Source organism: Halichoeres trimaculatus, unplaced genomic scaffold (assembly GCF_033239565.1).
Source record: "Halichoeres trimaculatus isolate MK-OKI-2021-1 unplaced genomic scaffold, fHalTri1.1 fHalTri1_scaffold_7, whole genome shotgun sequence".
Lineage (NCBI taxonomy): Eukaryota > Metazoa > Chordata > Actinopteri > Labriformes > Labridae > Halichoeres > Halichoeres trimaculatus.
The window spans coordinates 24610842-24634925 of record NW_027437185.1 but is presented as its reverse complement, the minus strand read 5'-3'; the positions used below and the strand labels follow the sequence as shown (position 1 = coordinate 24634925).

At 39.9% G+C, this 24084-nt stretch overlaps 2 protein-coding genes across 2 annotated transcripts; one reads left to right on the top strand and one right to left on the bottom strand.

The window, feature by feature from the left end:
• Nucleotides 1–404: 404 nt before the first annotated feature.
• On the bottom strand, nucleotides 405–8392 carry taf7 (TAF7 RNA polymerase II, TATA box binding protein (TBP)-associated factor). The gene is made up of 12 exons (XM_074673759.1): nucleotides 8198–8392; nucleotides 7098–7174; nucleotides 6931–7009; nucleotides 6334–6467; nucleotides 6042–6162; nucleotides 5839–5897; nucleotides 5308–5380; nucleotides 4579–4692; nucleotides 3415–3609; nucleotides 1809–1921; nucleotides 1144–1203; nucleotides 405–753 (listed from the first exon to the last, which is right to left on the bottom strand). The coding sequence occupies exons 1-12, from the start codon at nucleotides 8214–8216 to the stop codon at nucleotides 709–711; spliced, it is 1089 nt and encodes a 362-aa protein (XP_074529860.1). The 5' UTR covers nucleotides 8217–8392; the 3' UTR covers nucleotides 405–708.
• Nucleotides 8393–9046: 654 nt separating this feature from the next.
• On the top strand, nucleotides 9047–23125 carry slc9a6a (solute carrier family 9 member A6a). Its single transcript, XM_074673758.1, has 16 exons — nucleotides 9047–9458; nucleotides 11348–11547; nucleotides 12860–12937; nucleotides 13058–13134; nucleotides 13315–13427; nucleotides 13942–14047; nucleotides 15950–16091; nucleotides 16393–16498; nucleotides 16639–16727; nucleotides 17062–17175; nucleotides 17510–17621; nucleotides 18131–18284; nucleotides 18573–18603; nucleotides 18692–18777; nucleotides 19296–19401; nucleotides 19620–23125. Exons 1-16 carry the CDS (start codon nucleotides 9161–9163, stop codon nucleotides 19890–19892), a joined length of 2085 nt encoding a protein of 694 aa, XP_074529859.1. The 5' UTR covers nucleotides 9047–9160; the 3' UTR covers nucleotides 19893–23125.
• Nucleotides 23126–24084: the final 959 nt, after the last annotated feature.

Below are 24084 nucleotides of genomic sequence, written 5' to 3'. Positions count from 1 at the left end.
TCCCATTGAATCGTGTCATGACTTCCTGTTAAACTCTTAGCTCAGCACATTAATTATCACAGAGTACCAGTACTACGAAATAACTGCAGGTTTGAGAGTGTTCAGAGCTTCAACTGTGTAATTGAAGAATTATTCAGTTCCCTAGGAGCTAGCACAAGCTACTGACTCTACAAGCTTTTTAGTGGGCACTGAGCTTGTTCACTTTGCCAGCTTTTGGGAGGGTGATGTTTGAATCTCTTTTTACACAACCCCACAATCTTAAACTTCTAGCAGCCTTATGACTCATAAACTTCTCTCAACTCAAAACCTCTTGATAAAAAGTACATTCACACAGAAAACGGGATCCGTATGCGGATGTTGAACTGCCCACTTTTGAAAAAAGGTTCAAAGTCTTGGGCATTTTGTGAATTACAGTATTTTATTCCTCTCATGGATGATGAAATACAACTTCAAACATAACTGAGCTTTTATTTGACAAGCAAAAACAGGCAACTTTCCATGTCGATGCGATGAGAGCAAAGCACAGAGAAGCGTTTTCTCAACTCGATAAAAAACTTTTCACACAGTGATCAGTATACTGTTAAAGTAAAAATGAACTAAAAGTCTGATGAAAATGCCCTCCTCCACAGATTAAGGCTCTTCTTCTCCTTTTCATATTCACTCCAGCTCTTAAGTGGCCGATGATGACGTGATGCTGCCCCCTAGTGGTCACTTCTCTATCAGAGAGTCCAGCTGCTCCTGCAGGGAGGCCAGCTGTTGGAGCAGAAAATAGAAGGCTTGATTGATATCCCCAAACTCTCAGAGTGTAATTGGAGGGTAAGTGGATGATGATTAACATGTCTTTCCAAATTAATTCACTGCCCTCATTTGTCAATACAAACAACGACCCCAAACAGAGGGTGGTCAGTGTGCTTTAGCTGCAAAGAGGACTCTGCTGGTTGCTGCTGACAGGTTAAATATTACACGATTCAGTTTGTTCTTTGCTGTTACGCATAAATAATGCTTGGTTAATAGCGATGGGAAGAAGAGAGCCCTCTGCACACAGCGTGTCACATTCATACAAGATAAATACATGCAAAGTGCTGAAATCTGTAGAAAGCAGCAACCCACTGATCCCCCACTTTCAAGAAAAAAGGCTCTTACCTGCTCCATCTCTCTCTCCTCCTGCTGAATAATCTCGTCCAACAAAGCTTGGAAGCGATTCTGTGTGAGGAGAGAGACAAACAAGATTTGTTCCGAGTCGACATGCTGAGCCTCATTAAATTGTGATAGCTTTAAATGTGTGTCTGCCTGAGCCGCTTGTGTCCCTATCTCCTCTCTGACAGAAAGGCCACTTGGAATGCCAGTCAGAGACAGCTGACCTTTTCCCAGCCACTGTGATAATAATGACTGGAGAAAGGGCTTTGACGGTCCCAAAACGCTGCCAAATGAAAGCTCTAAATAGCAACGTAAAAAGAGCCGTGTCTGCTCATGTTTTCGCTCATCTTTAGCAAGGTCTTTGCTAAAGAGCACTTGGAAGGGCAATGAATTTTCATGCCTTTTTTCTGCATAATCATACTCACACAGTAAAAGAGCTGACAGGGGAAAATGTTCACTGCTTTAAATGCACACAGTGACATAACGGCCTCCAATACTTCTTGTAATCAGCTGTTTTTCTGTCTTTCAATGTCTTTCTACTTCACCTCAGAGAGAACTTCTGCTGCATGAAGAGTTCTGCCTCCAAGCTCATCTCCATGTTCTTGTTTTCATGTTTCTGTACATGCAGACCTACTTTCAGGATAACTTTGAATAGAAAAGATTGTGCGTACTTTCAGGGCCTGGTTTTCCACTTTCATGATGAGCTCCTCTTGCTGTTTCTTGCGGGCACGAGTGTCCTGAAGCTTGCCTTTGATGTTGTTGATCTGCACCTGATAGTCCATAACTGCAGGAGAACAACAGGAGGTGCAACATGTTACTGAAAAAACCACAAACGTTATTAATGCTTCCACCTTCTTGTTCACACAGCCGGCAGCAGCAGGGAGAGAGAGATTACAATGTGACATAATTGAGAGTAACATCACACTGGCAAAGCCATGAGGACAAGATATGCGCCTTAACTTGCTGAACCACAAGGATGCCTCCATTTCAGTTTGACAAATTGCAGTTAATGGGAACAACAAATCCATTTAAAAAGGACGTGAGCCAGCAGGCCGAAACACTAAAAGACAACTAAATCAGCCCGCTCTGTGCTCCACAGAGGCTTCTCATTAAAGCCAGCTAAAGTGATAGTGCCTTGCAACAACCTGTGGCTTCATGGCTATTTACTATTTGCCAATTGTTTCCCGTCTCTGTTCATCCGGCACACTCTAACTCCTGTGTTACAGACCATCTAACATGCAACAGCATGCAGGGGAGAACCCTGCAGATCCATTTCATACAGTTTAGCAAAACCAGCCACACACAGTCAGACTTCTGCACACCAGGACAGGCTTTGCTGGGCAGCTACATCTGAGATGACCACCGGCATTGCTTTGAGTGGCAGCTCTGTGTATGTAGATAAGGAGACATTGAGCTGTCAGGCTGGACAGTTGCCTGGGCTGAACATTGAACCTCAACACCTGTCAGGCTGGTTTGCAGAGGAGGAGAGCTGTCAGCGTTTGCATCGCCGTGGAGCATTTGTACTTAAGGGAAAGAAGAGCTACTCATTTGATTTGTATGTGCATGGTACCTGACCTAGAAAACTCAGCTCTCGTTACAAGTCCAGACACCTGGTTCAGGCTATTTTTGACCCTGGCTTTGCTTGAATGTACAGTAACTGTAGGGGCTGGAGTTCTCTTTATTTGTATTGAACAGTGCATGTGTCTGTTTATAAACCATCAGGTTAAGTTCTGTGCCGTGACTGCTCCTACTGCCGAAAGTAACCACCATCAAAAATTTAAGCTGGTTGAGTCGGACAGAAAACAAAACACCACTCACTCTGTTTCACGATAAATGCAAGCATAAAAGTAGAGATTGCGTAACTCCCTTGATGCTCCGAGCCAACAATGCTATACCAGATAAAGGGAGTTGAGAAAATCTTGACCAAGAACCGATGCACAAATGCCGATTACCAAAAGGGCAAAAATCACCCACTACAAGACATTGGCCAATAATAAATGAATGTGTCATCTTCTGATTTCAGTTGCTGATGTTTTTCTGCTGTTTCATAAGAAAATGTCAGCAGTGAGGGGGTGTTACACCGTCTCAGCAGCAGGCAGTCTGTCTCAAATCTTACTGCTTATTTGAAAAATAAGACACTTTGGGTTAAGAAAAAAGAACTACAAAAAACATTAAAAAGTAGTTATTCCAACTATTCGTGGATCTCTGATACTTACAAACTCTGTCAAACAATCCCCTCTGTCCATCATTCATATGCAGTTTTTCATCTCCACTCACCTATCTGGCTGTTTCTGTCGCTTTCATGCTGCCCTGAATCAGACTCGCTGAGTTTGTCATGGAGCTGTCTGACCAGATCATCCTCAGTGTCCATGATGTTCAGGTCCTCGTCCTCGTGACGGTCCCCTTCGTCCTCCTCATCCTCACTGGAGCTGCTGATGTCGTTGAAGATCTCCCTCAGTTCGTCGCGCTGAGCTGGTCATGTGGAAAACACATTTGTGTTATTAAAAAGATGCACTAAGATAGGAACAGCCAGACAGTGGGAGACTTTCTTGGACTGAACAAAGGTTACATTAACAACAGTCTAGCGAAGAGAAGATGATGTCAGGGTCATAGTGTACAATGATGCAAACCAGGTATGATTAATGTGGACCATCAATGTCCATGTGCTTTATTCATGCACAAGCAGCTGAGTAGTTATTAATCTTTTTTTTTTTTAAATCTCTCCCCAGCTAACACGTATTTATAGAAACATTAGTCATACTGCTTGTGCACCCAATCTCTGAGTGCACTGGAACAATTGCACTCTGCACCTAAGAGTAAGGAAGGTCCTCTGGTGAATCTAAAGGCAAAAATAATTAAGTCAAAAGAGTAGCTTATGCTTGAGTGCGCTCTATTTCTATTTCAATCCACCGGGGCCAAGGCTATCAAGAGTGACAAGGGCGATGCGCATGAAGAAAATGAAGAAAGAAACCTTTGTGCAAAGTGCATTTCAAAGAAGCTGAAGGTTTACCAGGGAAAACCTCTCTGAAAAAATTTCAGGATAGAAACATAATGGATGGTTCAAGATCAGGTCAAAAATATATGAAGTCTGTTTTCTGATTCAAAAATGTATCACACTGCACTTTTTGGTCTTGATAGAAAACACTTAAACTGTGTGCTATCTGCCATCTTTTCTTTGTCTTCTGATAAAATTAAATGCATAGTTGATGACATCATGAAGTGGGAGTACACCATGGAACTATTGTCTTCATTGTTAAGTAACCACCAAAAGAGATTAAAAAAATTACTACTTTAACTATTACAGCTCAAACAGAAATTATGGTTCACTGACAACCACTACTCACCCAGTCAGAGTTTTAATCTGCTATGACAAGCCACTCACTATACATTCCCCCTCACCTGTTTTGGTTTCACAAACACAATAACCACGACCTTACTTACCTGAGGACCCATGACCCATCTTGTGTCCTGAGGTGCCCGGTGAAGAGTCCAGGTTGCCCAAGGAACCGTGCTGATCTGCTTCCTTGGATTCATCCTCTGCTATGATCTCCCACCCTGAACACCTTTAATTAAGGTCAACACACCCCATGGCATCTTCTCCAATCTTAAAAGTTGAATTCTAAAATATTTGCAATCTACCAAAACTCTTACGGTTCACAAATTCTTATTTGAAGCTGACTTGAAAGGTAAAATCCACATGAAGCTCCACAGGAACTTCCTTCATTACAGTGTCATGCACATGTCTGCTGCTACTGCTGCATGCAACTGCTTGAACTATAATTAGAATCTAGCTTCTCTGTGACCAACTAAGCAATGATAATGAACAGTCTATCCAAATTAACACACAGCAAGCAGCCACTCACAGCAGCCCTGCTGTGCTCTTATTCTGTCAGGCAAGTTTAAGGTTTCATTAGAGCGCTAATAGCCTCTTTGCAACGAGTATCTCTCTCACAAAGGCAATGAATGGAGTCAAGTCAGGTGAGTCAAAAAGATGTCCAGGCTTATGCCTAGGACTTACATCAAGCTATTTTGAATGTCATATGGGAGTGAGGTTATTTTTTGTCGAAGTAGAGGAAGGCTAAAGGTGCACCTTGTAGTTTTAGAGTCAATTTGTTTGCAAACAAGCTCATCAGCTTTAATAGAAAACTTGTAGGTATCTTCGAAGGATACGGACACTGACAGCCTCGGCATCTGTGCTCAGCAATCTCTTCACTTCCTTTTCCACATCAGGAGATTCAATGTACTGCAGGAGAGAGAGAAGGAGATTACGTTACATGTGGTGTTAGCAGCATCCCTCCACACACACACCCTCAAAGGTAGCAGCTGGCAACATGCCAGAAAACACATTAGCGATTAAAAACAGAAGGGGGCCAAATCAATATGGCTCGGCTCTGCATCTTCAGGAGGATTCATTCTGAAGACAAAGAAGACACGTTGTGCTCAAGCACATTCACTTTCACTTTGATCAAAGCAACAGTGAAATTGCTTTTTTGTGCATGCCTTTGGGGCAAACTAAGAAGGAAAGGGTTTATTTATATGTAAATCTTAGTTTTCACTTCCACCACTGTTCCTGGTTTATAAAATGTAAATGCTGTGTTGGAAGTGAGCCTGGGAAAGAGATAAATCATGAGATGCTATGCCACAGAAAGAAATGGAAAAGGGAGGGGAGTGCATGCTAAAGGGGACAAGTGAAGCCAGAACCTTCTTTTTAGCAGTCTTCCGGAATCTTCTCTTGCGCGTGTTCTTCATAGGGCAGGTTACTAGAGACCAGAACAACAGGATTAGAAGAGTCAAAATCGCTCAATCAGCTTTGGAGGGCAGAATATGTGTCCTGAATTGCTGATGTTCCAAGTTTTCATCACTTAGGGCTGAGAGAGCTGTCTTGTGTAGTTTCTTTTACTCACTGCCGTGGTTCCAAATAAATTTCTTGTCCTTGTCTTTGTCCTTCTTCTTGCTCTTAGGGTCTGTGCCAGTTGGCTCTTCGAGTGGAGGGTAAAGGTCTCCATCTAGTGTACACACCAGCATCTGACCCAGAGATGGAAACATGAATTAGTAAAAACTCTGCTGATTACTTGGACTAGAATTTTAAAAAGTTGGGTTTCAAATGGAACAAATCTCTTTTCCTTACATTTCCTTCTGTCACCTATAAAATAAAGTTTAAAATCTTCAAGCAAAGTCACTGCAAAGTGTTTTTACCTGGCAAACATCAGCAGTCTTATAAAATGTCTTCTTATCCACTGTTTTCAAGGATTCAATCATACAGGGAACGTCCACCAGCTTACAGGCTAAAGGGACACGGTCCACTCTCACTATACCATGTCGACCATCAGCTAGAAAATAAGGGGAACAACATTAAGTTGTTATGAATGAAATAGAAATAGCTGTCACTAGATCCTAGAACTTAGGACCACGAGTTGTTTAAGATCAAGATGACCATGCCTTAACAAGAAAGGCAATAAAGAGTTTAAAAGAAAGTGCTCTAAGGTCTGTCTGTATGCTATTTTATCACAGTTTCCTTCAAAACACAATAAACTCCCCTTTGAGTCTAGTAAGCAATACTTTCTTTCTGTTTTTGATTTGTAAAATTAGTTCAGAAACAGTAATGAGTCAGTATGAAGTTATGTTGGTCGATCTGTGGTCACAAACTAAACATACAAAAAAAATAGAAGGAAAAAAATGCATTTCGTGGGTATAAGCCTCTTGAATTCAAATGTTTTATCACAGAATGAAAAATGCCAGCAAGTGAAGCACTTCAATAAGAAAAAGGAAAAGATTTGTAACAAATCCACTTACGATGCATTTCTATGGTGAGTCTGTCCTTCATGTTCATACTGCTGGACTGGGCAATCCTCCTCACTGTTGAGGCATACTCCTGTTCATAAAAAATTAACCAATGTAGTTTTCAGCAGGAGTCAAACTGAATCCTCCAAAAATGGTTTTAAAGAGATCAACTGTCTTACCAAAGGAAGCCTCAAGATATACTGGCTCTCCAACTCATAAGGAGCATCTTCCTTACTCTTGGAGCCGACCTTCCCAGCTAGAATGAAGCCACATGACAGTGAACATGGAAGTTAATAACTTTGTTAGCTAGACTATGTTTGTTCTAGAAACTATAGCTTTACAATCATATTTTGGGGGAATTTAAGTCAGTTATCATTACAATGCTTACGTAAACATATTTAGAAGTGATAATGCATGTATGATGTGGTTTTATTTCCCTTGACTTTTATGTGCTTTAAACTAAACCTTGTTGTGATTTTTAAAAGTGCAACCCATACAAAAGATCAGTAGCTCATAGTTAAGTCCTTTACAATTCACAGAAATAATGTTGAATACTTCTAATTGAGTACGTTCTAATTTTAATCTTAAATTAGATTCATAAGTGACCCCTGAACTGAACTGTGTCTGATTTTATACTAGCTTGTGTACAACTTAAGTCTGTGCTTGTAAAGCACCTTGATACAGCCCTTCGTGTGCTTTAAAGATGCAATTTACTTCAAACAAATAAGTCAGCATTAAATACAACACCTGACAGAGGTCTTTTCACGTTTCAACCCATTCAACTGCTTGTTTTGACGATTTAATTTTACATGACAATGAGTCCATAAAAAGACCTATTTAACATTTAGATTATTATGTATTACACGATAATTACCTCTGTGTTGGGTTGATGGAGGTGTAACTAAAGAGGTTTAGTTGTTAACTGTTCAGAAGGTGAATATAAGCTGTTGTGGTATGGTGTGTAGATATGGGGTTGGTGGTTATATTTATTATCGCATCCAAAAACATGAATTAAAATATGTTTGGATCGGTCCAGTCCATCAAGGGTTATCAGTATGTGTAGTAGCCTTGTAAACAAGCCTAAAAATACAACGGGCCTCTATTTGGTAAAAGAAAAACCCAGATCAGCTTTTCAGAAACTAGAAATTACCTGTCCGTGATTTACTACAACAATCCACTTTAACACAAATACGAGAAAAAGGCTTACAAAGCTTGTTAGCCACCGTTAGCTTGGCGAATAACACAGGGGGCAAACCAATGGAGAGGGGTTTTAACGTACCTTTCTGTTTAGATGTCATTTTCGACTGTTCCTTGAAAACTCTGCTGCACTAATGTGCGATAAAGACTAAATAAAACACAAGTAGGTGTTAGCATACACGATTATTTTGGTTAAACACTTAAGCTAAAACACGGAGCAATCACATCCATAGCCAAGGAAGCAAACGTCGACTAATGCTGCATTCAGGTCACCTCGGAATGTTTATGTTCGCCGAAATTATTTATAAAGCAGAATGGGTGGCGTACTTGCAGTGATGTACGGATGTCTCACATTGTTTTTTTTTTTTTTTTTTTTTTTTGTATTATTAACACTATCCGCACAACAGTTTCCAAATGATCTAAGAGAAGAAAAAATTAATGAGGTATTAACCAAGTACAACTAAAAGCAAGCACATTTGCTCTTGCAATGATTTAAATGGCATACTATTTACCCGTCTTTAGTCTACTTTTGAAATGTGTTCAAGGTTAATTGAATTCTTCAATAATAATCTCTAAAGCAAATTCACTTGATTTAACTGTTTACCACATCGGAACAACAATGTAATTTTTAACAGAAACATAAAACGAGAAAATACGAGCATCCGTCTCGTTTCCTGCACTGGATGTGACAATCTGAAATTTCAGAATAAAAGTTCAAAACTAGAATGAATGTTGTGATATCTGGCCTTTATCGGTAGAATGACATCTATATCTACCACTTTGTTTTATAAAAAAGTGAATATGTTAGTATGTAATGCGGTCAGCGCAGGGGCAGCCTTTATTGGTGGCATTAATTATCAGAATACGTTTGATGTACTCTTATTTCGAAGTAAACATCGTTCATTTTTGTTTTCACTTCCGGGCCGGAATCGATTCCTCTGTTGCTGTCGTCTTTCTGCTCTGTTCTCCCCTCCGAAAAATATTGTACAAAGTTTGCTGTTATTTTCGCCGTTACATACCAGCATTTGAACACCGAGAAGCCAAAATGGTTTCTAAAGTAACTGTCAACAGTGCCCGGAGGGCAACAAGGACGCTTTGGTTGCTCATGCTAGTGAGCCTCTCTGTGAGCATCTGTGTTTGCCGAGCATCAGCATCAGCTCAGGAGGAGGACAGTGCCATGGAGAACATTGTTACGGAAAAAAAGGCTGAGGAGAGCCACAGACAGGACAGCGCAGACCTGCTCATCTTCATCATGCTCCTCACCCTCACCATCCTGACCATCTGGTTATTCAAACACCGGCGGTTCAGGTTTCTGCACGAGACGGGACTGGCGATGATTTATGGTGAGATGCTACAGCGTGACTGACAAACGTCATCAGATTAATGACTGTCATGGTCCTCTCGGGTATCCTTTGAGATTCAAACATTGTATCCAGGCCCAATTCTGCTAACTGACATCAAATCACTTAAATAGAGTCAATTTTAGCACACGTATGTACCAATGTACCAGACAAGTTGACAGGTGCCCCTTGTCCATTCAAACCACACTCCATCTCCAAATGACGTCAAAGTAGTTTAAGGATTTGGGGTCCCAAAAAAGAACTTTAGTAGTTTGAAATATACAACGTAAAGTTTTCACTTCTCTGCTCACTGTACTACAACTCTATTCTCCTCAGACGCTGGAAATAGGAATGGTTTTGAACAGGCTGTGGCATGTGGTTGAGTGTTGCTTCCTGTTTGTAATCTGATAAACACCGTCCACTGGACTGTTTGAAGTGTTTGCTTGTGAGAACTGCAGTGTACTTTTCCCCACTACTTTACATAGTGATTTATAATTGTTTTTTTCTGCTTAAAGCTTTCTTCAAAAATCCCCCTACATTTCAGAGAAACTGATTTGCTTTAATTCACTTCACTTATGTGGTAGAGGGAATTAACTTTGATTCGCAAAGAATATAAAGTGAAACCAGTGGTTCACTCTTGACTTGCGTTTCCTTTTTTTTCATAAGAGGAACCCCTTGTGCTCACACCTGAAAGTTGTCAGTTTACATCAGGAATGTTGTTTTATCAATCTTTTGAAGGGCAAGAGAGACTAAGTGGTCAGATAAGCTTTCTTCTGTGACCTCTCAGCTTGTGATCATTTTGAGGCCAGCTCTAGCTAACCAGCTCTTCACCAAACAGTGTACACAACTGGAGAGGAAGAAGAGCACAATAGTCCAGTTTGAAAAGCTTATATGAGAAGATAATGATGATAATAATAATAATAATGATAATAGTAATACATTTTATTTAAAAGCACCTTTCAAAACACCCAAGGACACATGATACAACACTTTGTTGTTGGATAGATTCTACCAAACAGAACCAGAATAATTTCTTGTGTAGACCAAAGTTTGCACAATTGTAAGAATCTTTTTTTGTATTCACTATTGCTAGTTTCACTAATTGGTAAAAAATTCCAGTGGAACCATCAATTACTCATGTCAGAGTCCTAAGAAGCCTTTCATGCTCCTGAGATTTGGACATTCCATTCACATGTGTGATATTTTCAACATACTACTTTTACATGTGCCTGATCAAGTGTCCACATAGCCAAATCAGATCTAATATTAGCTAGATTTTTATCTCCTGCTTGATGAGTCAAGAATTCATATTTAAAACAGTTACACCACTATGTACAAGGAATGGTCAAGCACTGTGATTCATTGACTCCTACACAATCCCGTTTGTTTCGTTGCACCTGCCAGGGTTTTATTTTATCATCCTGATAAAGTAGGCAGTGTTTCGTGACATCATGTAATTCCCTGCATAAAACCAATGTTGGTCTGACCTCAGGTCACGCACAGTGACTTAAGTTATTGGAGTAATCTCTAAACATTTAGTATTGCTTATTTTTCTGATACTTTTCTTACCAGGTAAGTGATTTTCAAATGGATGATTTGTAGATTTTATTTTAAAGCAGTAGCTGTGCTTGTGCTTTCTACTCTTTATTTTTGAAGCTAACTTTACTTCTTCTCCATTTCTTCTTTTCACCTCTACTGCTAATCATAATGGAATAATTGACATTTTAAGCAACTCAAAGGTCTTGTCTGTGACAGGTTTTAGTTTAATGTTTGTAGTGGCTGTGGGTTTCAGAAACAGTTTTGGTAAAAAACTTTAGTACATATAGATCCAATCAGACATTTTCTCCCAATTTTTTTTCATGGATCTCCTCTGCTCTTGTCTTGTTTCTCAGGCCTGCTGGTTGGCGTGGTCTTGCGATACGGCATCCATGTTCCTCGTGACATGGGCAACATGACGCTGAGCTGTCATGTTAACTCCAGCCCGGCCACTCTGCTGGTCAACGTCCATGGTAAATTCTACGAATACACTCTTAAAGGAGAGATCGGTGCCAATGAGGTGAATGACGTACAGGATAATGAGATGCTACGAAAGGTATGGAGCAACCTTTACCCGTCTTTACTATCATGTTATCATCAGTGCCACTACAGATGATTTTTTTTTGAATGGATTGGAAATTTTGTGGATGAATCTATTATGTATGATAAGTTGATTTATCAAATCTGCAGAGAACATTATCACCACTGCTTTGTGTTCGTAAGGCAAAACACCTACATGAAACTGTTGAGTTGAACATAAATGATACTGTATTACTTCTTACTTGACAGGAAACAGACACAGTAGACTCTAAAAATGTTGTGAGATAAACTGTTGATGAACATAACCATTTTTTACTCATGGTTATGAAATTTTAATATTAATAATTTGATGTCCTCCTCACTGGATATGTTTTTATTTGAGGTAATGCAGAATTAAGTGAACATGAGATCATGATGCCTTTCGATGGCCTACAAAAGCAAGATGGACAGTTTCTATATATATCGTCATTTGTAATACAACTAATTGTGTGTGTGAGACTAGATGGATGAGAGCACGGTTAAGAAACAAGTTTCTGTTTACTTTTGCCTCCTGCAAATATTCACAATAAGTAACACATTTTACTGTTAAAACAAGGTAGAAAACAAAACCTATGTGTGAACAGGACAAAATCATCAAAGAGACAAGCTTTGTGCACAGAGGGAGCTTTAACTTAGGTTAATTTTAATTTGGGTGAGCGACTATAAAAACAAAAAGGAGTTCAAGAAATTAAAGTGTCATACAGGTAGAAGAGTGTCGCACTTAAAAATGTTCAGATAAATATCAATGGTAGAGAGGTTTCCTGTAAGTGTGAGGATCTGTGGTGTGGATTGAAGCCCGTGTGCATTTGCTGCTTTGCACCTCTAAAATCTTGGCATAATAAACCCCAGAATGATGTCAGAATATATGCAGTATGTAAACAAAAGCACCAGAGGCTTCTTCACAATGTTGCATCATTTGTCCCTGGTTCAGTTTTTCCCACCCTCAGATGCTTTCTATAATGAATTAACTTGTCAAAAAACAAAATCATGCACTTTTAAACAGGAGAGATGAAGAGTTACAGCCAAACACTGAATATGTGCCAGCTTCTTCCTGTATACACATGCTGTCCTCATTCCTTGTCTTGTATTTTCCTGTTGTTACAACCATTTCTTAGTGTCCTGGAAGCTATTTCATGCTGTCCCAGATGTGTCACTTCTGATTCATTAATTCATCCAGCAGCCCGGAAGACAAATAAATCTATTAAAAAAAATCTCCTGTAATCTGATTTGTGTTCTAATTCCAACGATTGAGAGCTTTCTTGTGGAAATGTTTGTTGCGTGTGCCTCAGGTGACCTTTGACCCCGAGGTTTTCTTCAATATACTCTTGCCACCAATCATCTTCCATGCTGGGTACAGCTTGAAAAGGGTAAAACACATTTAGTCTTCTCTTTTCATATAAAATACTCATAGAAAATGAAGATATTAATAGTGATGAATGAAGATATGATGGTTGAACTGAATAACTTTTTCCTTTTTGTTCTTTCAGAGACACTTTTTCCGTAACATGGGATCCATCTTGGCTTTTGCCTTCCTAGGAACAGTTATTTCCTGTTTTGTTATTGGGTAAATATTCTCTTTGAGACTGTTCAGATTTGTCATGTGGAACTTTTTTTTACACAAGACATTGTATGCCTGAGCTGTGTTCATGTGGGAGTAGCTGTGGTGGTAATGTGACCATAAAGGTCGAACTGAAGTGTGGTTTATGATTAAGTCTGCTACAGCTAGCTGCTTTGTCCCCATCAGGTTGCTGATGTACGGCTGTGTGATGCTAATGAAGCAGGTAGGACAGCTGGCTGGAGATTTCTTCTTCACTGATTGTCTCTTCTTTGGAGCTATTGTCTCTGCAACAGACCCAGGTATGTTTCATTCATTGATTAGAAACTTGACTTTCTTGTTTCTATTGAAGCGCTGGAAGCATGTTCTGTATGTTCCCACAGAAAGAAACAGAAACAAGCAATTCTTTAAAAAACTTGTTGTTACTACGAATTGCTGAAGCTTTACATCATCTGAGATGGAAATTGACAAGAGACGAATCTTTAGAAATGCCATATCTGTTGGACGGCAACTACTTTTCTAAAACCTAAGACAGAAATGTGATGTGAAGTTAGTCAAAAAAAAAGAAAATCAATTGGGTCAGAGACAAGGGCCAAGCAACATTTCAATAAAGATTTAGTGGTTACTTGAAACTCCAAATATCTCCACATATGATTACAAGTTCTTGCTTATATTTATTCATCTATTAATTTTTTACTTATACATACACACAAGCGTAAGTATGTGGTATAGGATTAACACACAGCTCTCTAAAACTTGTATCATTTGATCAGTTTGAAAACATGAGGAACTTACCTGTCCACTCTTTGTCTACAGTGACTGTCCTCGCGATCTTCAATGAGCTGCAGGTAGACGCGGATCTGTATGCTCTCCTCTTTGGAGAGAGCGTGCTCAACGATGCAGTGGCCGTCGTTCTGTCCTCGTAAGTTGCTCAAACCATGACTTCGCATGTTGCATGTCATGCATTTCATGTCACTCAGCCGGTGACATTTTAACCAGCCCGGTATAAATTTTTTTTAACTCTGTACCAAACAAGAGATGGTCCCTAACCTAACCTAACACTCCACTCCTCTCCTCCTCCTCCACACTGTGGGACTGTTATTATTATTCCCACAGGATTGTAAATTATAATAGCCGGCACAGTGGCGAGGCCAGGCCCTGCAGAGAGACTCTGAGCAGCACACTGAACGGGTGCACTAAGTAGAGCATGGCATTGTGTGCCTTTGCAGTGCCTTGGGACAGACATGACAAATCACCAGCCATTTATTTTTCAACTAAAGATGCATTTCATTATTTATTCATTTATTCTTTGCTTTTTTTTAGTAGGGTTTGTGTTGTTGTCAGTCTGCTGAGAGCCCCACTCTGTTACCTTTAAGGACACAGTATAAAAGCTGAGTAGGGGGCAGAAAGCCAAGACTTCTTATAGACAAAAAGCCTGGTGATTTGTTTTGTGTGTGTGAGGGTGGGTACATCAGTTTGAATACATTTTATCTCACTTAAACCTCTGCCAAACAGTGGTGTACATTTTTTTGTTTGCTACTCTGCTGAATTTTAAAACTTCACTTCTGTGATAAATCCCTCTTGTCTCAAACTCCAGTCTAAGAGCAAGAGACTTCTTTTCTTTTCAAACACCATCTGACTCAAGTTTCCTGACAAGTGTTCTGTTCTCTTTACAGCCTGCTGAGACAGCTCCGTGTTAAAACTCAGCTACCAGCTAACACAAAGATACTATTTAAAGTGACAGTTTAATCTGCTTGTATGCTAATGCAGCACACAGTAGATGGTGGCTACAACACTGATGTATTAGTTTATTGTGTTGTGGCCTGAAACACTTCAGAGGCTGTTCAGTGTGTCAACGTTATGAAGCAAATGTAAAGAAATAATCTCTAGTTTTATGAATGTCTCTCTCCTGAGCATCCTAAACTAATAGGATTAGTCTACACAGTGATAATTCAGCCTGTTCCTCGCTTTGCATTTGCTGTAATACCAAGGTGTTAATGTTATTCTCTTGCAAAAATATCCAGTTGTTCAAAGTAAGTGTCATGTTTTCACCACCCAACAAAGTTAAGATAGCAAAACAAACTGGCTTTTCACCTCACCTGTGTGTCAAGCCAAGTTTGCGTTGTTCTCTTAATCTCTGCCAACATTCCTAACTCCTAAGACATTCTGCAAGGTAGTGTTTTGACAAGGAATCAATGTCAAGGGAGGTCAAAACCAAACCTGCAGTTACAGATTTTTACCACATGTACACCAAAGAATCAAATCATAGCCACCAAGCAGCTGGTGGTTTCATTTCCTTCTTCAGTCTAAAGAGGAGTCTTTTTTTAATCATGTAGCCTAAAAAACTCAAAGTGATGACATTGAATTTTCTGAATTTTACAGGATTAATAGGAGAATGTGTCCCTCATAGGTCATGCTAGAATACCTAGCTGTATGAATAACTTTACCTTTCATGACACTATTAATCAAAACTTTAAAGCGAGGAAGTAAGTTGAGTTTTAACACTGAATTAAAAAAAAGAGTCTTTGATTCTTTTGTTCCACTTTTTTCTGATCTTTACATTTCTCTGCATTTCTTTTTTTTGTCAAAAAAAATATTTTTATATGAGAGGGCTTTTCATGCAAATGTCAATAAAGTCAGTATTTAACAATTTACAACATCTCTCTCGGGTATCTTCACCTTCAATTTCATTAGACCTTATCTTCATCTTCTGCTCTACAATCTCTAGTGTGCAGTTACTCATGATGATTTTTTGCACGACTCAGCCTTTTTGTACATATAACATACATGATGCTTTCAAACTATACATTTTCTTTTATTACAGGTCCATAGTCGCATACCAGCCACAAGGAGACAACAGTCACACCTTCGAGGGCATGGCCATGCTAAAGTCTTTTGGGATTTTCCTCGGGGTCTTCAGCGGCTCCTTTGCTCTGGGAGTGGCAACTGGAGTCGTGACAGCTCTAATATCTTTTTCTGTTTCTGCTCCTTTAAAAGACTAAATACAGAAATAAGATGATTACATATATAAAGAGGAAAATTTAATTTGGAAAAACTCAAGTGTAACCACTCTATCAATGAGGATTTTATAAAAATAACTTTGCTCAATGTTGGATGTTCTATGATTAAACTAGGAATTAATTGACAAAGTCTTCAACCTTCTATTCATGGGGGGCACAATAAAGTAGAAATAGACAGATAGTCAAACTTGTTTGAAATATTTATTTCAGGTCCAGATTTTTTAAAATCCTTGACTGATGTCTCCAAGTGACAAAGTTCACCAAACTGAGGGATTTCCAGCTGTTAGAGACAGCTCTGTTCTTCCTCATGTCATGGAGCACCTTCCTGCTGGCAGAGGCCTGTGGCTTCACAGGTAACACACACACACACACACACATACACACACATTGAAAAACTATAAATAGATCTACTGGCATATCAATCCGCGATCTGTCTTTATTAATCTTGTTCCTCCTCTGTTCCTCTATCTCTGTCCTTCCTGGTATTTTTCAGGTGTGGTTGCAGTCCTGTTCTGTGGAATCACTCAGGCTCACTACACCTTCAACAATCTGTCGCCAGAGTCCCAGGACAGGACCAAACAGGTCAGACCTGGACTACAAACTCACTCCATTGGGTCTTTTTTGACCCTTTTTGAAGTTGAATGTTAGCCTTTATCTTTTAAAAGCAGGTAAAAGGAGAATATTGATGACTTTTTCAAACAGCTACTGCTGCAGATGTTAAATGAGTAAAAACTGTCTGATCAAGGCATGTCATAGAAATTTACAAAAGTAATGGGTTTTTCAGCAAGTATTATCTGTTGTTACTGAGAATCAGCAACATCCGTACAAACCAGTTAAAAACCAACGCAGTAATATAACTCTTCCAGTGGAATCCCTGTGTGTTGTTCTAATCAAATATGTTTTTCTTGTGTTGCAGCTGTTTGAGCTGCTCAATTTCCTGGCAGAGAACTTCATTTTCTCCTACATGGGTCTGACCCTGTTCACCTTCCAGAGCCATGTCTTCAATCCCATGTTCATTGTTGGAGCTTTTGTATCTTTTACAAATGAAACTGCCTGCACACACACACACACACACACACACACACACACACACACACACACACACACACACACACACACACACACACACACACACACACACACACACACACACACACACACAATCCACTGCTTCACATCACCACTTATGTTTTAGCACCTGTGTCAGAATAGAGAACTGCTAGAGCAAAGCTCCCTCAGTGTTTAACTAAAAACCAGGAAGCAGGGGTTATTGATTGAAATGCAGTAAATAAGCTTGGCACAGAGCGAGAATTCTCTCTAGCTCTCTGTTTGGTCGTGCTTTCCTTAACTTCACTCCAAACCAGCTTGCAGTGTTTCTTGGGAGAGCTGCAAACATTTACCCTCTTTCATTTCTTCTAAATCTGGGACGGCGCTACAAGATCAGATCTAACTTTCAGCACATGATGATGTTTGCAGGTGAGTGATCTCCAGCTACACTGGGGTGTAAGCTTTTAGGCTTCTCTGACCTATGGATTCATTGGAACATTTTCTAGTTTGCTGCAAATCAATGTGAGTAAATTAAAAAAATGAAAACTCTGTAACATTGTTGACATAGCAGTCTTTTGGATGTTTGCCAGAAGCTAAATAAGCACTTAAGCAAATTAATATCACAAAAATAAGGAACAAGTAACATCACCACACTGCTATAAGGTCTGTGTTGTAGCTTGCTACTTACATCACTGGCGGGTTGTTTGCATATTCATACATCTAGACATACTTAATGAAGGTAAAGGCTCAGAAATATAAGACAACCCCCTTAAGGCATGATGTTATTCTATGAAAGAACCTTTATCATTTGTGAAATGATGAATAAGTAAGGATAAGACCAGGAGTGGATCTGTAAAAGATGAACTGCATAGGCTGATTGTCTCATAGAGGAGGCCACAGAGGTTTGTGTTTGATATCCTTCTCTCTGTGCTCCCCAGGGCTGCGAGGTGCGATGACCTTTGCCCTGTCAATCAGAGACACAGCCACATACGCCCGTCAGATGATGTTTTCCACCACTCTGCTCGTGGTCTTCTTCACTGTGTGGATCTGTGGAGGTGGCACCACTCAGATGCTGTCTTGCCAGCGCATACGGTACAGATTGAAGTTGATATTCTGCCTGGAGAGGTTTTGAGTATTTACAGAGAGAAGCCCTTTAAGTTATTTGATCTGTTATCTTGATTTCTTATCAGGTCAAAACTCAGAGATTTATTCAGTTTTACTTCAGGTTCTGCTTTGTTGACTGCTTGAGGTTTTCTGTCTACAGTGCGCCCACCTGTTTGTCTAAGCTAGGAACTTGTCCAACAGGGGAAACACGCTTCACAACACAGTTCCAACAGTTTACTACAGCTGATTAACAGGTCTTTATTTTTCCTTCACCAGAGTGGGGGTGGACTCAGATCAAGACAACTCTGTAAGTGTGACTTGTGCAATACTTCAGTGCTGCAAGGTTGACAATGATAGTGACTAAACACGCACACCGTACTTCTCTGTTTGTACAGATTAGCATCGCTGAAGGCTCAGAGAGGAGAAGCACAAAGCAGGAAAGTGCCTGGCTTTTCAGGATTTGGTACAACTTTGACCACAAGTATCCTTTTTGTGACTGATGAGTTTCTGTCATAATCTCAAAAAAATGTGGTTCTTGGGTACCCAAAACTTTGTATTGTATGTAATGTGTTCTTATTTATTATGAATCGAGAAGCTGATTTTGCAAGCTTTCAAAATCTCTGACTCAAAACTTGAAATATGAAACTTAAAAAAGCAACACAAATAAAACTGTAAGAAAAAACTACACCACAACTGAGGAAAACTATCTTGTGGTATAAGCTGCAGTTCTCTGTGTCAGACAGCAGAGGGAGCACCATGTGTAGACTTTAGGATAATTTATCCCTTCCATTGGTTGAAGCTTGTTGATCATCAGGTTTAAAATCAGTAAGTTGTATTCTTCTCTTTGATTTAGTTTTATTTTCAGCAATCTGCCCTTTTATGCTTCTCCTGGAACACTTTTTGTTTAATATAATCAATTGGTATCTTTAAATCTATCTCACGGTTACAGCTCAGCATGTTCTTGTTATTATGAGTCCTTTACTGAAGCCTTTCCTCTAGCTACCTGAAGCCCATCCTGACCCACAGCGGCCCTCCTCTCACAGCCACACTGCCTCCCTGCTGCGGCCCCCTCGCCCGCTTCCTCACCAGTCCTCAGGCCTATGAGGTCAGACACTTGAGCTATTTGTAGCCTACTTTTATCCTGTATTAACAGATGAAAGAGAGTTATGTGAATGACTCACAAAGAACAGAGGATCAGTTTGAAACCTGAGGTTTATGTTAGCGGGCAGATGAGGGGAAAAAATAAGCACTTAGAGAAGTTAGAACATACTTCTGTTCTGGTTTGTGTAAGTATCTGACATCATTCTCCTCCCCTGTCTTCAGAACGAGTGCCAGCTGAAGGACGACGACTCTGACCTCATCCTGACGGATGGTGACATCAACCTGAGCTATGGTGACATCACCGTTAGCACAGATGCCACAGGTGCTCACACAAGTGGAGGTTTGGCCTTCGCAGGCACCACCACCTCCGATGACTTGGACAGAGAGTTAATGCATGGAGATCACGAGCTGGTGATGAGAGGTACACGGCTGGTGCTCCCCATGGACGATTCAGAGCCTCCTTTTACGGACCCCCACCAACGCCTACGGATGTAAAGATAGCCTTTAGACACATTAAAACACAGACAACCGTCCAACTCAAAATCACCCCAGCCATCGAGCAAGAGACCAGTACCTGACACTCTTCTTTTCACCTTTTTTGTTCTTGCACTTTGCCTCATTTCTCTTGCTTTTTGATCCTCACAGCAACATTTACTCACTCCCTTAGTGGCAAATCACTGTCTCTACCTCATTCTTGTTCTGCTCGTTTCCACACCCTTTTTTGGCGTTATTGTAACATAATCTTATTTATTTGCAGGTTTCTCGATTTTAAGTCAGTTTCTCTAAGTTCGGCTTAAAGTCAAGCGTCGGTCACCTTACTGTAGCATTGCACAGAGGTCCAGCAGCATGTGTTTGTGTGTAAATGCAACCGATAGCTAATTTGTGTACAGTATATATATTACAAGAGTCCTTTAACTTTGATATGCATGCTGAGGATGCTTGTTGTTTTCTTTGTTCAGGAGGTCGAGGGCTTTTGTGTTTTGGGTCTGACTTTGAATGTTGCTGCCTTCTCTCTGTGCACCAGAGCCATGCTGACCCAGTGGAAAACTTCACTGTACATTTTGTTACAATCAAGTGCCTGGGAATTGTAGTTTGCAGCCTGGAAACCCACACTGGATCAGCAATGGGATGAGCAGTCACGCAGGTTGTAGTTTTCCTTTGTAAAAAAGAGAAAAAAGTACAAAAAAGTAAAACCAACACTTCTGTTCATAAGGTAGCAATATACTCAGCAGGTGTTTGGGCTGTCAGTGTGTGCTGTGCCTGTAAATAGTGTTTAATGTGATGCCATTGATGCAGTGTAAACCTGGCAATGAAAGTTGTGGATCTCTCCCAATGACCTTTGACTGTGACTTAGAGAGGGACTTCACACCGTATTTCAGTAGCGGCGCTCACGGCAGAACGAAGGGCTCTTGTTTGTGAAAAATGAGATCCAAAAAACGAGTTTAAACAAGAAAGCTTTGTGCCATTTCTGTCTACATTTTGTGAAAACTGAATGCAGGCGACCTTAAAGTATTTTGTAATTGTTTTGTGATGGAGCTGGAGCACTTTACACTGAATCATGTTTGTCACACACACGTAGCCACGTGTGTGTGTTTTCTATTACAATCATGCATTAATGTCCAGACTTTGATGGTCCAAAAACCACAGGAACAAACATGAGTATGGCACTAAAACTTTGCCAACAGAGTGGAAGTTGGCAACTATCTAGTTTGGTCTGATTAGCTGTAAGAACCCAAAGATATTCACTCCATAGTTATGAAATACTAAAGACTTTTTCTTTGTATTTCTTAGTGTTTGGTAAAATTTGTGATATGATCTCTGTCAATGATCCTGATAATACTGCAGCTATCATAAATCTACTGAATGCTGTCTTAGATTTTTTACAGCGTGGTCGGTACTCTCAAGAAAAGATGTTATTCTGCTTACATTTAAAGCTCCTGTGAGGAACTTTGTGCTTGTGTTGTTTTTGGCGGCCTCTGAGGACAAAGTCTTTTTTTTTCTTTCTGATCTTGTCCTCAATATAAGTCCTTGATGAAGACAAACTCCTACAGCGGTCTTTTATCCTTTACTGTAATTTGTTGCTGTGGTGGGTGCAACCAAAGGCTCTTTCTGCTGTTCAGCTGAAAGCTACCCCCATGCTGGCAGTTTTAAACATTCAGAATTACTGTACTGGAGTAATCTGTCTGTACACTGATGCTCTAGTTTACTTTTGTAGGACACAAAGAGACAACAGTGTTAATTTCAGCCTGTCTTATGACCAAATAAAAACTCCTCACGGGAGCTTTAATATCAGCAGATATGCTACTTAACTACAGAGGAAAACAACAATAGCTTCTTTTATGCTGGATGTTGTCCTGTGTGAGGATTAACAGATTGATCGTATGAAATGAATTCAACAGAATTAAGTCATTAAAACACACCATCAAAGGGTACTGATGAGTGGATGTTACATGTTACTTTGAGTCTAATTCCAGTGAAGTTGTGTAAGAACAACATGAGATTTGGTGACCTCCTTCCTTAGTCTGCTAAGAGTAGCAGCTGTTAATGCAGGAAGTGGTGATAGGGTGTAACCGTGGAAACACTGTTGATGTGGATAGAAACCAGAAAACACTGGTGAGCATTGGTCAAATGAACAGCCCTGTGGTTGAAGTGGAAGAGAAAAAAAAATAGGTGTAATCAATATGAGTAAAGGGGATACTTTGGTCCTGTTTGTGTGTGAGCATAAGGAAGAGGATGCTTCTAGATATTGCTTCTTCCTTCTTCAGTTATCTTCTGCTGTGCAGGAACTTCTAATCTTTTTTTTATTAATCAGGCATGCCTCGTCACGCCACATCATCCAGGAAATGATTTACTCTCTCTACCATTTTATACTTTTTTTGTGTTGTACATGTGTTCTGTTTTGTAGAAGGGAAACAAAGAAGTAAGATTTGCAAACATTCATGGAGAACATTTTATTCTTTTGCTTTTTATTTTATCTTACAGCTGCTTTTAATATCATTTACTCTTATGTTTCTGAAGGTTGTGGAAAACTGAGCAAATTCACATCTGTTTGATGACTCTTGATTCATTGTTGTAACTTTGTAAGCCGCAGTGAAGATGGTTAAAAACCATCTTGTACTGTCGTCCATCACTTCACCATTCAGGTACTTAGTGTGTGTGTTTGCAACAAACTGAATGCTGTTACTGTGACTTCTACAGAGCATGAATCATTCGTCCTTCCTTAACGGTGGGAAGGGAAAAAAAAAAACTATGTATCCAAGCTGAAATGTGTGCCACTTATCTCCAAATGACACATTGAATAATGTGAACTCTGCAAAAGCTGATGTAGGTTTTGGTGTTTGCCTACTGCTCTGTCAGTATGTGTTCTCTCTCTGTTCTCTGAATGGTGACTTGTGATTGGCTTTGATGGTTGGAAATCTCGTCTGAAGTAGCTGACCAAAGAGGCCTGCTGTGCTTTGTGTTTCCGGACAGTCCACTCTGTCTTTATACTGCGAATTCTCTGCATATGTGTGTGTTTGTGTGCGAATGTGTGTGTGCCAGTGTACATGGATGTGTTGCCTTTGTATGTGTGTATGAGAGAGAGGAAGAGACGCACTGTGTTCTCTCTCTTTTCCTCTGTTGCAGGTACTGATTGTTTACATCTGTGTAAATATCCTCTCACCTGTTCATGTGCGTGCAGCAGTCAATAAACAGAAGCCTGTGCTTTTGGTTAGAACCCTCGCTGTAACGGCCTCGTTCATCTTGTTTCCTGTTTATTGGACATCAGTGTTGTGTGAGAATGTAGCGGCAAAGCTCCTGAGATCATCCCATCTGAGAGACGTATGAAAGAAGATTAGTGCCAGAAGTGATTTCATTTGAGTTGTGTGAATCTACGAAGGGATTTTCACATTGTGCTAAGAAATGAAACATGGCAGACAGCCCAGGCCTGAAGATATTAAAGAGTTGCAGATATTCCAGAGGGACAGAGCCAACTTCAGATAAGATCTATGATTAGCTGGTCCTATTCTAATGTAGGATCGACCTCAATTATTTGGGTATGAGTAAACAGTGGGGCAAATCAAAGGGTCAGAAGACAATGAGAAAATAATGATACACTGATACAACTCTTCCAACCCATACACCAGTGCAGGGCTTTGAGCTCATACAGTATATACTGGATCATCTTGATTTGAATTTTTCTCTAACTTTTTAGAAGAAAATATCACAAGTTTGAACATGTTTGCTGTGTTCTTCTAGAAGTGAAATTATGAATTACAGCAAAAAAAAAAAATCCTTTAGCTTTCTTAAGGCAAACTTGAGTCCCCTGTTTGCAAATACATTAAAGCACATGTAACTGTTTGACCTAATTTGAATGTCAAGAGTCTCAGAATCAGCCGTTTCATTTGGCAGAGAAGATTCAGCAAACAATCCTCATACTCAGCTCTGCTGCTCATCCTAGACATGTGTGGTCCATTAAACAGGAATTAAACAGAATCTTTGACGATTGAATCGGTATCACAAAGCATTGTTACGGATAATAAGTAAATTAATTAACCAAAAAAAATTCCCTTCCTTTTTGCAAAGTCTGAAGTACAAATTGGGGAAATTGAACAGATATGGTTGAACTGTTCACAACAAGCACAATGGGTACAGCTAGGGAAATTATCCAGCTGTCATGATTACCATTTGACAATGTAAGGATTTTGGA

Coding starts and splice junctions, on each gene's coding strand:
- taf7 (XM_074673759.1), bottom strand. Junction 7,010..7,097: donor ATATCTTGAGGCTTCCTTTG/GTAAGACAGTTG, acceptor TTTTATGAACAG/GAGTATGCCTCAACAGTGAG. Junction 754..1,143: donor AGGAGAGAGAGATGGAGCAG/GTAAGAGCCTTT, acceptor CTGCTCCAACAG/CTGGCCTCCCTGCAGGAGCA.
- slc9a6a (XM_074673758.1), top strand. CDS start 9,161: ATGGTTTCTAAAGTAACTGTCAACAGTGCCCGGAGGGCAACAAGGACG. Junction 14,048..15,949: donor GTGGCCGTCGTTCTGTCCTC/GTAAGTTGCTCA, acceptor CTTTTATTACAG/GTCCATAGTCGCATACCAGC. Junction 18,604..18,691: donor ACTCAGATCAAGACAACTCT/GTAAGTGTGACT, acceptor CTGTTTGTACAG/ATTAGCATCGCTGAAGGCTC.